This window comes from Enhydra lutris, unplaced genomic scaffold (genome assembly GCF_002288905.1).
Source record: "Enhydra lutris kenyoni isolate GAN:26980312 unplaced genomic scaffold, ASM228890v2 scaffoldscaffold3, whole genome shotgun sequence".
NCBI classification, from domain to species: Eukaryota; Metazoa; Chordata; class Mammalia; order Carnivora; family Mustelidae; genus Enhydra; species Enhydra lutris.
In genome coordinates this window covers 20,517,531-20,532,899 of record NW_019154087.1, presented here as the reverse complement: position 1 = coordinate 20,532,899, position 15,369 = coordinate 20,517,531, and the positions used below count along the sequence as shown (strand labels likewise).

The 15,369-nt window shown below is 39.2% G+C and overlaps 1 protein-coding gene across 1 annotated transcript in view; it reads left to right on the top strand.

Moving 5' to 3' along the window:
- LOC111155319 (glutamyl aminopeptidase) overlaps nucleotides 1-15,369 on the top strand; it is an 81,965-nt gene that overhangs the window by 8,624 nt on the left and 57,972 nt on the right. The window contains exons 2-3 of the mRNA XM_022515463.1: nucleotides 3,936-4,077; nucleotides 6,106-6,237. Of these exons, the coding sequence (XP_022371171.1) occupies nucleotides 3,936-4,077; nucleotides 6,106-6,237 (274 nt within the window). The remainder of the gene's footprint in view (nucleotides 1-3,935; nucleotides 4,078-6,105; nucleotides 6,238-15,369) is intronic.

Below are 15,369 nucleotides of genomic sequence, written 5' to 3'. Positions count from 1 at the left end.
TCTCCCTGTTGGGTACTTGGGGGTATGAACTTTAGCACAGAGCAGAGACTGAAACAGAGCATTTGGAAACCTACCAGTGGCTCTTGCTTTAGAAAGTGGACTCCCACTTCCTCCTCACCCTGACCCTCCACCCTCTCTCTCAACCTCTCCGACTTGTGTGCTCGCGTGCACACACACACACACACACACACACACACACACACACACACACACTCCTATTCCCAAATTAGTTAGCTGGCTTATTTCCGAAGTGTGACTATACTGAAACAGTCTTGCAGAGAGTGATTTTTCCTTTTCTTCTGCCTCTGGAAGAAACCAGAAGCCAGAAGAATTCAGAAGAAAAGGCAGCTGACTAAACATCAGGCTGGAGCTTGCTGGAGCTTTTTGTAAAACCTTAGTACCCTGGGAAAGTGTGCAGGTTTCTTTGTATCCTATGTGTTTGAGATTCTCTACAGTCTGCACGGTGTTAGAAACTTAACTAAGCTGTTATCATCACAAAAACTAATCAGTAATGACTCTACGGAAGAATAAATTCTCGAGGCTCTTCTGGATCAGTTATCTTGAAAGAATTTCAAACTTACAGAAAAATTACAAGAATAATACAAAGAACTCCTAGAAACATTTTACTCAGATTCACCAATTGTTAACGTTTTGTCCTACTTCCCCTCCCACCCCATGCCTCTTGTCTCTTTGTCTCTTTCTCCCTTTAGAGTATTGGACACATTATTTCCCTTTACATCTTAACATTCAATATGTATTTCTTAAGTACAGGGACATTCTCCAACGTAAGCCTGGTGCAGTTATCAAAATCAGAAAATTTAACATTGATAATCATATAATTATCTAATCCACGGTTATAATCAAATATCATCAATTAACTCGAAAATGCCCTTCTGAGCTGTTTTTTCTCAGTCCAGGATCCAACCTGGATTTAAGCATTGCACTTAAGGTTATGCCTTTTTTAGATTCCTGCAACCTGGAACAGTCCCTTAGCTTATCTTTGCCTTTCACAACCCTGATATTTTTGAAGAGTACAGGCCAGTTATTTTGAGAATGCGCCTCAATTTTAGTTTATCTGACTTTCCTCATGATTTAAAAATACAAGTTAAGCAGTTTTTGTCAGAAATGTCACAGAAGTGGTTCGGGTCCCTCTCAGGAAATCCTATCAGGAGGCAGATGATGTTGGTTTGTTCTGCGATTAGTGATGCTGTCATTGATCATTTGCTTCAGATGGTGCCTGACATTTTCTCCACTGCAAAGTTACAGTTTTTCTCGTTTTAAGTAATTTTTAGAGACATTCTTTGAAACTACTCAGATACCCCTTTCTTCATCAAGCGGTCACCCTCTTGTTTTGGTATCCACTGATGATTTTTCTAAAGCCACCATTCCTCCTAAAATCACTAATAGGCAATCTACTGTTTAAAAAAAAAAGGAAAAAAAAAAAGGAAAAAACAAACAAACAAACCCAGCTTTCCTTTCCTTCCCCCACCCCCCAATATACATACCAGAACAAGGATTCATGGATTCTTATTTTAGTCAGTGGGTTATAATTTTATTATTTATTTTGACATTCTAATTTCCCCAGATTTGACCTAGTCCACTCGAGCGGGCTTCTGTATCCTTTGACTTGTTCCTATGATTCCTTGATAACTTCCTTCCTTTGGGCAAAGTAAGTTGTTCCAGGATCATCTTTGGACTTTTCTTGACTCATCACTGGAATCGGCCATTCCTCTAAGGAGTCTGGTTCCTTTTAGTAGAGAGTGGTATTTAGAAATCATCATCTGGGAATTCGATGTGCTCATTTGCTACAAGCTTGTCAGTGCTGCTAGTTCTGCTCAGCAGACAGAACTAGGAAATATATGTCTCAGTTTGGATTTTTTTAGTCATCTACCTATATCTACACGAAAAATCGTTGCATTTACACCAAACCCACAATTATAATTCAATACCAAGAGTACATTCTAGTCTTTCCCCTTTACAGGGTTGTAACTCTTTTCCCCAGCAGTGAGAAGCCTGCCTTCCATTATCTTTATTTTTTTTCTTTCATTTGCTCAAGACTAGAATACAGAAAAGGTTGTTTCTGAATTGCTAACTATACCACTGCAAAATACCACTTACTTGCTACAACTTAATGTTCATTTACAATGATTTTTTGGTAGAATTTATATATGTTAAACACACAAATCTAATGGACACAATTCAATGAATTTTGACAAATGCATACGTCTTAGTTACCCACAACCCTTATAAGATATAGATGTTTTTTCAGTCATCCCAGCAAGTTCCCTCCCTCAGTCAATTGTCTCCCAAAAGTCAGCCACTTTTCTGGTTTTAATTTTTACAGATTAGGTTTCTTGGCTGAGCTTTTAGCAAGTAATTTTTATATCTAGGGAGTTTTGTTTTTTAAAGAAATTCAAAAATATTTTAAGTTCTTATAGATGGATGTTGACCTATGGCATATTATTTCCCAGATAAATTAATGTATATAATACATTCTTGAACCAAAATGAAATACAGATGCTTACCATGGCCCCTGCTGACCAGCTAAACTCTCCTGTGGCCCCAGTCCCTTTGGTTCACTGGACTTCAGCCATGCTGGACACCTTTCAGGTCTTCAGCCATATTAAGTTCTTTTCCACTCTAGCAACTGGGCCTTTGCTGTTCTCTGCTAGAATACATTTTTCTTATGCTTACCCTGTATGGTTTTTTCTCATCATTCAAATCTCAGCAAAACATTACCTACTCCTAGAGATTATGCCTGAATCTTTTACCTAATGGAGCTCACAATTTTTCCTAGGTTCTTCTCTGTCGCTTCCCCTGTTTTATTTTCCATATATCTCTCATCACTCTCCTGATGTGTTTATTTAGTCTTTGTTATTTCTTCAGCCCCTAGGATAATGCCTGGCAAATGTGTTTGTGTGTGTGGAGCTAGGGCAGGGGAGGGGTATGGAAGGAAAGGGTTCAGTAAGAATTGGATGAAGGAAAGATCTAATGATTTAGCTTGGTATTCTTTTTCGTATACCCGAAGGAAAAAATATTTTCCTCACTCAAATTGTTAATGAACATGTCAACATTGCTTTCTTTGTTTGCTGTTGCAAACACCTTCTTTCTTCCCTAATTTTTACTTTGCTTACTCTTCTAATGAGCAGATAGACAATAGCTTACAATGATATAACCACGTGTAAAAATATATGTTCTTTTATTTTTCTGAGCAGTTACTCAGAAAAGAATATTTCCACTTTGAAATGTTGGAAACATTAAACATCAACATTTTAATTTACATGAGCATTTGTCTAGTTAGAGCCATAAAAAAAAAAAAATGCTGTCTCTTTTCAAAAGCAGGTTTTTAGCCTGGCCAAAGTTTGTTTCACCTAGGAGATTACTCAGAGCTTTTCGTTTGCGTGGAAATGAAATTGGAATTTGTCCCTGGTGCAACATAAATAAGAAAGAATGTGTCATGAGGGACAGGAGCTGGGGATTCTGGAAGATACTCCTCTGCTCTGTGACAGGACACAGCTGTTCCCTCTCACAAGGACAATTAGAAACAAGTCCTTGAGTTTGGCTTTGCGTTTATCTACTTGTTGCTCAATGGCTTTCGGGTGGGAAGAGTGATAGCTCCTAATTGGACTTATTCTTGCTTATCTATGTTTCACACATTTTTAATTATGGCACCAAAATAGTAAATGATTCATACAAAAGATTGCAAGCAGTTTCCAGACATTCATTTCTTTGTTAAACTGAAAATTCCAAAAAGACCGTGACAACTATTTGATTGTTTTCTGGATGGAAGGTCATTTTAAGAAATGCAGTATAATCACCTAGTGGTTATAATTATATGCAGTTGTAATCACACAGTTGACTTTTTGTATAGGAATAGAAACACAAGGGCTGTCAGAAGAGGTGACATGTATTTTGTTTGTGTGTTTGTTTCTAAGGAGCATAGCGGCCACTGATCACGAACCAACAGATGCCAGAAAATCCTTCCCTTGTTTTGATGAGCCCAACAAAAAGGCAACTTACACAATATCCATCATCCACCCCAAAGAATATCAGGCAGTTTCAAATATGCCAGTGGAGGTAAGCCCTTTATATACTTTTTTGTTTATGCAGATTGTCTATTTATAGTATCAGGTAAGTTATCTTCTTTTGCTATGAGAGAACCCACTGAATTCTAAAATTAAACCTGCTCTCACAGTTCATTTAGAGGCCTGAAAATGCACTTTGGCAATCTCTCTTCTTTGATTTCTAAAAATCTCTAACCTCGCATATCATAGGTCAGAAAGCCACGGCTTGGCTCCAAACAAGAATTAATATAGTAGACACTCCTCAGTTAGGCTGTGCTTAACTGAATGAATCCCCTAGTTCTGACAGACTAATAACCAACTCAATGAAGGAGAGGCTTTAAAATATTCCGGGACCCAGTCATTCTTCCTGCTTTTCAGTTGAATATAAGCCCAGTTTTTAAGATAGAGCTACTGCAAAAACCTATTGGAGGACAGAATCCAAGTCCAGGACAACCCATGCCCATAGATTTTCTAGTAAACGAGTATTGCTCATGAAATGTTAACAAAAAATAGGGTCCAGCAATTTTTGTCTATATAATTGCTGGCATAAGGCTTTTTCTCCTATTACCCTCAATCACAGAATGAGTAATGCAGCCAACTGAAGGGTCATTACTTAAAGATGAGGGTTATTGTACCTTATACCTATAATAAATGCACATATTGACATGTAAAAAGGTTGGGCTCATCCTTAGATACAATGTCATCTACCTAATACCAGAAAAACATCTTGCCTAAGTTGTATCTCCCGTCTTTCTGATCTGCTATCTGAAATCATCATTGACATTGATCCCTTTTAATGATAAATATTCCTCCAAAAAGCATGAACCAAATAAAGCAAACCAAAGCTTTGAGAGGGTTAACAAGTAAATCACTGGCAGCTATCTGCACCTCCCAATGTGAATTCGTTTATCAGTTTGTTTTCTTCTGGTGTTGGTCACCCAACCCATTGAGTTTTGACTGGAGAAGAAAGAGGAGAGGATAAACTTAAAGTCTGACCCACTAATCTAGATGACTGGGTCAGGGTAAAAGGCCCTTTGAATGTTCCATCTGGAAGGAGGAGGGCAGACGGGAGGAGAGAGGATGCAAACCTTACCAGCTTCTGCTTTAGACCTCCCAGATGATCTTTGCATTTTGCAGAGTGTATTTCCTTCCCCATCACTCATTCCAGACAGTAGTCCTGGTAGAAGGAGAATATTCTGGGTCATTAGGAGATCAAAATTGACACTGCTAATTCTTACTGTAGAGTAACTTTGCTGATGCTTGCACGTTTTTCTCCCGGCACTTGCCCTCGCAGGCTTACTTGTCAAGGAGCACTGATTCTAATCCAGCCTTCCTCACTTAATTCCCCAAGAAGGCTTCCCAGCTTCCCCCCAGTGGTGACTTATTATGTGGCTGCAGGGCCCATGGAAGTATTGAAAAAATGGTAGCAGGAGTTGGGCAAGTATCCATGGATAGAGTTGGACTGGTGATTGGCGGTGAGGAAGGCAATGCTGGCATGGACAGCAAACTGGACAGGTGGAATCAGTAGTGACATCAAGGAATGAAATCCTTCTCTCTGTCCGTGGTAACCAAGGCAGTGACTTTAGTGATGATGACACCTTGGGTCTTTGATGGAGACCCCGGCGATAGAAAAGAGAACCCACCATCCTGCTATGGCTGGTACAGCGACTGCCCTCCCATGCTCCCTCGGAGCACGAGCCTTTTCTTCATTGATGGAGCTGGTCTCCCCTCAAATTATGGTCAGGATTATGGTCAGGATCATGTATTAATGCAGAAAGACAAACTCCTGCATCACAGTCAAAGTTCTGTACTTCCTTGGGAAACCTCATATAGCACACAGCCGAATCACTCTTTCACAGGACTAAAAATAAATGCCTTTTCCTTCTGTCTTTTTCTTTTATCACCATTCAGGAGTAAGAAGAAATGTTATCCCTAAGCTCTGACAGACTGGACTGAAAAGCCAGATTTGGAGAAATAATTTGTTTGTTGGGTACATGATTAATCTTTTGATCAACAAAAGGTGATCTTTTGTTTTCAATAGAAAGAAGAGTCAATGGACGATAGATGGAAAAGAACAACTTTCAGGAAGTCTGTCCCTATGAGCACTTACCTGGTGTGCTTTGCTGTACATCAGTTTGACCGTGTTGAGAGACTGTCAAAGCAGGGAATACCTGTGAGTCACATTATACTTTTTAAGATTTCCTACCTATGTGTTTGTGATTAATTGTCTATGGTTTTTGAACAGTTTTTCTCCTCACATAACAGATGGGGAAAGCCCATTAGTTCTCGGGATCCGTGAGCCTGATGATAGATACACTGAATAATCCAGAACATCGTAAGCCAAAAGGACATGTGTGAAAAATAAACAAACATGACCAGCATAGGAATGACTAGTTTGGGATTATTTTGAAAAGAAAATTCACGATTAAGAACAAAGTGAGCTCCTAAGTACATCAGCACAAGTATATTAAATTATTTGAGCGTGCCCAATTTAGTGAAGTGGTTGAGTATGTATGTTTGGGTGCGTCCTGGTTGGATACCAGAGAGGCAGGAGGAGACTGTAGGAAGATGAGTACCCTTCAGAGTCTGCAATGCCATTCCTACGTGTAATTCAAAATAAGACAACAACAAAGTGCCAAAAAACATTTTTTAAAGTGTGAGAGATAAAAAAGCTTTTTAAAATCAAGATGACCAGGATGCCTGTGTGGCTCAGTTGGTTAAGTGTCTGCCTTCAACTCGGGTCTGGATCTCAGGGTCCTGGAAAAAATTTGAAAATGCAAATACTTTTACCTAATTAGTCTTCTCATTTCGGAGTCTCCCATTTTGCTTCTGCCCTAAACACTTGTTCAATCTGTCTTTTGGTTAGTTCGCCTCTGTGCAACATACTACATCTATAAAACCTCATACTCCTTGCAATATAACTTTTTAAGGAAAAAAATCATCGTTCCTATTTTACAGATGAGAGAAGTGAAATTTAATATGTTTAAGTAATTTGCTCAAAATCACTGGGGTGGCAAGTGGTGCAGACTCCAAATCTTTCCAAATATCGTACCCTGCTATACCTTCTGAAATATGATATTCTAAAAATATGTTTACCTCTTTACCAATCACTGGAAGGAAGGGATGAATTCCTCTATTTCCTGTGAAACTACCTCCCGAGGGAATTTTCTTAAGGTTGAGCAGTAGAAGTCAATTGTGATTACCAGCATGCTGTCTATAGTGTGTCCAGATTGTAGCAAACAGGGAAATGTCCTGAGACCTTTTCAAAGGCACTGTATATCATGGTGACTTCTGTCATCCCTTACCACATGCGTTGCTTTGATGTGACCTTCAGTCATGGTAAAGAGCACTGTCGGGGGCTAATAGATAATATTAGGTATAAAACAGAAATGCCACTGGAAAAAGGAAATGGTTTTTCTGTGCTGTGCGCGTCACCGCTGGTGCTCTTCCCATAGAGTGGAAAGCATTAATCCAGCTTCTTTTCTCTTCTGTCTCACAGCAGTCATAGAATTTTTGACTGGAGGTGCTTTCTTCTTCCCCTACGGTTGAGTTGCACGAATGTCTTTCATCGTGTGCAAGTGTTTTCACACCAATTTTTAAACATGATGATTATGTTTGGGGCAAGTTTTTTTATTTTGGGTAGAAATGCCAAGGCAAAGCAAAAAGCTTAAACAATTCACTAATGATGACGTAATTTCCTAAATGAAGACCATGCAACCAAGCAATCAGCAAAATGGCAGGCTTCTTGGTGTTATTTCCCACAGTGACAGTATGTTTGCATTTCCAGTGTGACTCTATCACCTGGTCCTTACGACCAAGGACACTTAGTCGTAAGGTGGTGACACTGACTGGTTGAGTCATTAGAGCCTGTACCATCTAGTGATGGATTTTATATAAAGGATTTGGATGACATAATGGAAAATATAATTTGGCAGAAGATCCCAGCCTTGAAGTGGTAAATATTTCTTAAATATCAGAGCTGAGCATATAACATTCTGTCGTAAATTTGGTGAAGTTTTCACCATCTGGGTGGGAAATGAATATTGTCATAATACATTGCTTTCTGGTCACCTATTTGGTAAGAGAGGAACAGAAAGCCATAATCTCCTTGGACACTTCCAAGAGACTCTGGGTCAGGAGAAAGCAGTGAAAGTGAGCACGGAGCTTAGCAAAGTGGGTGCTTTTCCTCCCACCCCGTCTACAGAAGACATGCAACCAGGTTTTGCCCTCCTGCAAAACCTGGCAGGCTGTTTTCTACAAAAGGTGAACAGAACCTTGTAAGAAAACTTTTAAGACATCTAGTGTGAATGTCAGCTTGTGGTAAATTTCGCTTCATTGGCATTTGAGAAGGTCCCTGCCTGGCTTTTCCTACCCACTCCCTCTAAATTGAAATCTAACAGCATTCAAACACAAATGCCCCAGTGCAATTTCCCACTCCAGAAAGAATTATGGGGGAACCAAACTACGTAAGTCTACCTAAATGTGACAGCGGCGGGAACGCACACCAACTCTGCTGCGTTCTTAGAGCTGAACAGACAGCTTCAGGTCAACAGGTGTATGAGGAAACATAAAAGAGAAAATTCAAGACAAATAAACAGAAAAACACAGTGGGGGCAAATAGTAATAACTGGGGAAATTAAAGAGAATTTAAAAAAAAAAGCCGTAAAAAATGAAACTTTCTCACACATACAGCCTTCAATTATTGCTCTTGGAGATTCAAGAAGGTATGATCACCATAAAATAGAACAGAAAGCTATGAGAAAACAATGAGAAATCAGTAGCCAGAGTTTAGAAACATGATTTCCAAAGCATAACCTACCTGGCCCTGACCCTCAGGAACATGTTACCAATTGTATAGTTGACCTGTGCCTTGAGTTCTGCCCATTGCTTTGTATTTTTATCAAGTCCTGTGGAGATTTTGTTTAAAGTCCTAATGTGTCTTGTGGGTTTTTCATTTTTACATTGCACCTGTCATTCCTGTATATGGGGTTACATCAGATCTTCAGGTTACTGTAGCATCTTGACCCAAAGTCCCTGTGTTTCTATTTCAGTTAAAAAAAAAAAAAAACTAGGTAGTTTTTGGGTAATACAATACTTTCAGTAGAAATTTAATGAGCCCAAAGACCATTCTTTTTTTTTTTTTAAGATTTTACTTATTTATTTGAAAGAGCGAGAGCAAGAGCTCGCACAACAGGGGGAAGGACAGAAGGAGAGGGAGAGGGACAAGCAGACTCCTCACCCAGTGGGGTGTCTATGTGGGGCTTGATCCCAGGACCCTGAGATCAAGTGCTGAGCTGGAGTCAGACACTTAACCGAATGCGCCACTGAGGTACCCCCAAAGACCATTCTTATCCACTTTGCTTCTGACAGTATTATTCTGGTACAGCAATCATTTGCTATTCATAATCAGATTATACTGTGCGATCAAGAATCATTAGTACCCTGGGGCGCCTGGGTGGCTCAGTGGGTTAAAGCCTCTGCCTTCGGCTCAGGTCATGATCCCAGGACCTTGGGATCGAGCCCCGCATCTGGCACTCTGCTCAGCAGGGGGCCTGCTTCCTCCTCTCTCTCTGTCTGCCTCTCTGCCTACTTGTGATCTCTGTCAAATAAATAAATAAAAATCTAAAAAAAAAAAAAAAAAGAAGAATCATTAGTACCCTGATTAAATTCTCTTGGAGGTGTTCGCCATTCTGGCAGTAATTCCTTTATATCAGCAAACACAGAATCCAGACCTGTGTTCTTCTTGTTTACTGGAGACTGCATTGTGGTTATTAGTAGTTGAACCATTCAGTATTCTTAAAATGTCCTTGTTCCTCTTGAGAAAAAATTAGATTAGAGGACTCATCCCAAAATATTGTTAAGAAGAAAGGTAACTTAAAAAAAAAAAAAGAAGAAGAAGAAGAAAGGTAACTGAGTTTGGAAGGTAGCTCCAAAGACTTTTAGCTCTGTATATTTCTTTTTTTTTTTTTTTTGAATATTATTTGCATTACATTTTGATTCAGTCCAAAAAAACCAAGAATAACTTAAAGGGTTACTCCAAGTAATTTAGCAACAACTGAGGCCAGCCCTTGATGGAAAGACTTTAAACTCTGTTGGTAAGAAAACTCCTGAGGCCTTTTTCAGGTTTAGTTGATTAAGGGTTTTAAAGTAAATAAAATCTTAAGTTATTTATCCAAAGAAAATGAAAACACAAACTCAAAAAGATATATGTGGTCCTATGTTCATTCCAGTATTATTGACAGCAGCCAAAATATGGAAACAACTTAAGTGTCCATTAATGGACAAATGGATAATTACACACACACATACACACACACAGAGGAATATTATTCTGCAATTAATGAATGAAATCTTGCCATTTGTGACAACATAAGTGCATCTTCAGTGCTAAGTGAAGTAAATCAGACAGAGAAAGAAATACTGTGTGATTTCACTTACATGTGGAAGCTAAAAAACAAACAAAACAAAAATAAAAATAAACTGAAAAAATAGGCTCATAGATAAAGAGAACATGTTGGTGGTTGCCAGAGGCAGGGGGGTGGAAGGTGGGTATAATGGGTGAAGGGGGTCAGAAGATGCAAACTCCCATTTATAAAATAAATAAGTTATGGGAAAGAAAAAATAAAATAAATGAAATCACTGAATTCTATTTAGAAAAACAAAACTTAAAAAAAATGTTCAGTACAAAATGTGGAGATTATATGACTTTTTCACTTAATTAACTCCTGAATTATCAACAAAATGCACTGCATTATTTTTATAGGAGTCAAATTATGGGAAACAATGTCCTTGATAAAAATGTCATTAACCTGACAGCTTAGTTCAGAGTTTTCCACTGGGCTATACTGCATTCCATTTTCAAATCCAGAACAACATGGATTATGAATATATTTTTAAATTTTAAAAATTATGGGTTAAATACACATACATTATTGAAAATTTGGACCAAAAAAGTGGATAGAAAACAAGGAAAATCACCCATGTTACCGTGTATAAAATCATTCTAAATTATTAGCTTTGCGAAGTACATTTGACCTATGACTTTAGTAACTTAGCCAGAATTTTTAGTTTTGCACTAATCTTCCAGGAATCAAATTGAGGACAACATACATAGTAAGGGTGATCCTGTTCCTGAGAAACAGTAAGTTCTATTTAGCTCTTGGGTTTCTTTGGGCATTTGACCTCTGTCTTTTGTAAAGAAGCATATGCAAAAAGTTACCTTTCTGGAGATTATTTCAACTCTAGTCTCTTCTTGGCTTTCATGAACGAGGGAAGAAGTTGAGGGGGACTGCTCACTAAGAGAGTGCTGGTATTACCCATTATTTAGGTTTATACTATAACCATATTGATTTGATTAACTCAGTAAGAGAGATTATAGTGTGCCTGCTTCCAGAAAGTTACAGGATGATTCCTGAATAGTTGCACTGGAATTACATGTTTGAGTGAATCCTTCCTACTTGTCTGTACCTTCTTACTTCCTTCTGGCTTAGTCCATTATTTGTCTGGATTGGAAAGATTGGTTGAGGGCAGGAAACAGAGGTATGGTGTTTGTTTGAATAAGCTTTATATTTTAGAGAAGTTTTAGGGTTTTTTTTGCCATGGATTTTCATTTATGCATTCCCTCACATGGAAATAGTCATTAGAAATAAGTTTCATTGTTTTATACTCAGATATGTTTTTAAACTTCTTATTTTGAGATAATTTTAGAATTAGGGATTGCAAAGATACAACAGAGTCCCTATGCGACTTTCACTCAGCTTATGCCGAAGTTAACATCTCACAAAACCATTTATCATCCATTCATCAAAGCTAAGAAATTAGGTTTGTGCAAAACTATGAACTAGACTACAGGCTTTCTTTGAAGTTCACCAGTTTTCCCACTAATTGCTTTTTTTGTTCCAGGGTCCAATAGATGATACCACATTGTGCTTAGTCATGATGTCTCCTTAATTTTGTCCAATCTATGGCATTTTCTCAGTCCTTCCTCATTTTTAATGATCTGGATACTTTTGAAGGGTACTGGTCAGATATTTTGTACAATGTCCCTCAAGTTGAGTTTGTCTGATGTTTTCTCATGATTTGAGTGGGGTTTCAGATTTGAAGGAAAAATAACACAGAGACAAGGTACCCTTCTCATTAGATCATGTCGGGGGTAGGTGCTATGAACACAACTTAGTACTGGCAAGGCTAATTTTGATCACTTGGTTAAGGTGATGTCTGTTAGGTTTCTGTAGTATACATTACTATTTTTCTTTTCTGTATTCTATCTCTTATAAGTGATCACTAAGTACAGCCCATTCCCAAGAGGAAAGGGATTAAGCCCCACTTCCTGAAGGAAAGATTATCAGAAAATTTATGGAGATATATTTTAGCCTTAGTGATGAATAAATATTTACAGGACGAGATAACTAAAGGTTATGTACCTATCGTATTTCTCCTTAAAGCTTTGACCACTAATTTTCTTACTCATCAGTGGATCTTGCCCACCTCTATTCTTATTGTCATGTTCTAATGACAATTTTCTACTGCCCCAGAGCTATTTTTGACATAGGTTTACCTTATTATTTAAAAGGACATTTTTGCTATGGCTTTGTGAAGCTTTCAGAATGACTTTAATCTTAATAATGTTTTTATGAGCTTTTTAAAAAGAATTCATTTCTTTACTGGAAGGGCTCTTCTAATTTCATGGCTCTTAATCTTCCCCAAAAGAATGTATTCATTTCAGGAAGCCATAGAGGATGGCTAATGATTCGTATTCTTGATTTATATTTGCAAAAATGTAAATATAATATGAATTAAAAATACTATAAAAGTCTATGAGGTAAGTTAGACTTTTTAAAGTTTGGTTTTTGTCCTAAAAAAATTATACTGCATTAATGATTATCATCAAGCCTCAAACAACTTCAGTTTTGACTCAAATGAAAAGTAAGCTTCGCACAAACCCTTGGTGGAACCCAGGTGAAGGTGCTAGGTTGTTTCTCAAACAGCACATCCCAGCAGCTGAGTTCCAAACCCAGAGTTCTGGCCACTTTTGAACCTGCAAAGCCAAGGCAGAAAAATAGTCCTTAGTCCCCCACACCTGGAGCCACGGTTTTGCATATTTATGATGATTTTTCTGTGAGGAATGGGCAAGCTCAAACTTAGGAAGAATAGACCACATCGCTGGGATCAGGCAGCCTCAAACAAACTTGAAAAACCCTCGGTGTACCACCCTTGCTTTCTGTCAAGTATTCCTCCGCCACAACGCTGCCCGCCGCCAGAAGAACATGCGGAGGAATACAGACTTCGCAATTCAACACGCTGATGGCATATTTAAGTCACACCAGCCCTGTACCTTTAGGGCGCGTTTCTGGACTTAAAAACGAAGTGGAATTATTTTCTATTTCTCAGCCTGGCCACGCGGGCAATGGTAATGAAATAACCAGTCAGATTATTTTGGTAGCCTTTTTGAGCCCCGGCCGTGTGCACAGGAAGGAAGTTAAGGCCGGATGGGAACCGAAGATGCTAAGATACCTGTGGTTCAGTTGCAATGTGATAGGTGGTCACCGTTGTCCAGTGTCACCCAAGTGGGTTTTCGGGTCTTTGCTGGTCATATCATCTCTTACAATGCCAAAGATCTCGCCCTGTGTTTAGAGGCCCTGGAGATATCCTGGGCCTTATATAGCGGTGTCCCTACTTGGAGCAGTTCAGGTAAGACTATAAAACCTCAAGAGATGAACAGGTGTTAAACCTGCGAAATGATCGACGACGGAAAGGCAGGCCGTTGCCGGTAGGTCAAGTATATTTAATAGGTAAAATATAAATAAAAGAGATGGTGCTATGAATTATGCTGGGACAAGAGATATACACAGATAAGCAATAGACTTATATTCCTTGGCCATTCCTGGGCAAACCTGGATGGCGCAGTCCACAAGGGGTGTAGGACATGGAGCGGGGGCACAGCTGACCTGTAGCGCTCTCAGGCGGCTGTGGGAACCCTGCAGGCATTGGCTTGGCTTCTGACCAGGGCGGTGGTGACAGTGGTGGCTGGCAGTCTGTTCAGGCCGATGCCTCTCTGTTCATAGGGATTTTCTGTGTTCAGGGCCTTCACCTCTGACCCTGATGCGTCCTTCCACAGTCTTGACTCCTTAGCCTCACTACCTTTCTCCTGGTGCAGGTAATTCTAGCGTAGTTTTTTGAGGGAGAGATGGGCCTCTCTCTGTTCTCTTTCCAATATATGGATTGAAATTTATGTTACAGCATAAATTCTGCAGGTTGCTTTTTTCTTGGCCCTCTGCTTTTAAGTCCCAAAGCACTTCTAACCAGTCTTTGGCAAATCTAAAGGTTTTGGCTTTCAAATTTATTGTGTGGGCAGGAAAAGCCTATTTTGGCAGTCAAACACTTTTACTTTTTTCCCCCTGGTATCATCCTAATGTCCCTACTGGAAATGGGGCTATCACTCACCTATAAGGAAGGGCAGACAAAGAAAATTACAGAGATTAATCATTCAATGTCTTATCAGCAGTGATACCAGTGTTCTCAATGGGATGCATAATACTCTTAACATGTCAAGCCCTACTTTATGCACTAGATTATTTAATGCTCCTTGTCACTCCGTAAGCTAGGGTCTGAGGGGAATTCGAATTTGCAGCCAGGGAAAGTCAGTTTTCACTCTTAGAGGAGGGAGAGGAGACAGGATGATACAGTAAAAACCCAACTTTGGACTGAAGACTACTGTCAGTTTTGCCTTAGTCTTCATGTTTCTCATGTATACAATGAGGAAGTTTATTTTTAAAACCCTTCAAGCTCTAAAATATGAAAAAGAGGTCTACAGTTCTTACCTAAAATTGGATGGCTGGGGCGCCTGGGTGGCTCAGTTGGTTAAGCGACTGACTCTTGGTTTTGGCTGAAGTCATGATCTCTCCATGTTGAGATCGAGCCCTATGTTGGGCTCCCTGCTCTGTGGGGAGCCTGGTTGAGATTCTTTCCCTCCTTTCCCCTCCCCCATGCTCACTCTTTCTCTCTCTCTAAATAGATAATCTTTTAAAAAAAAATAAATAAAATTGGGGCGCCTGGGTGGCTCAGTGGGTTAAAGACTCTGCCTTCGGCTCAGGTCATGATCTCAGGGTCCTGGGATTGAGCGCCGCATCGGGCTCTCTGCTTGGTGGAGAGCCTGCTTGCCCTTCTCTCTCTACCTGCCTCTCTGCCTACTTGTGATCTCTCTCTCTGTGTCAATAAATAAATAAAATCTTTAATAAATAAATAAATAAATAAATAAATAAATAAAATCGTGTGGCTAGGTATATGTTAAAATTCGGAGATTTTC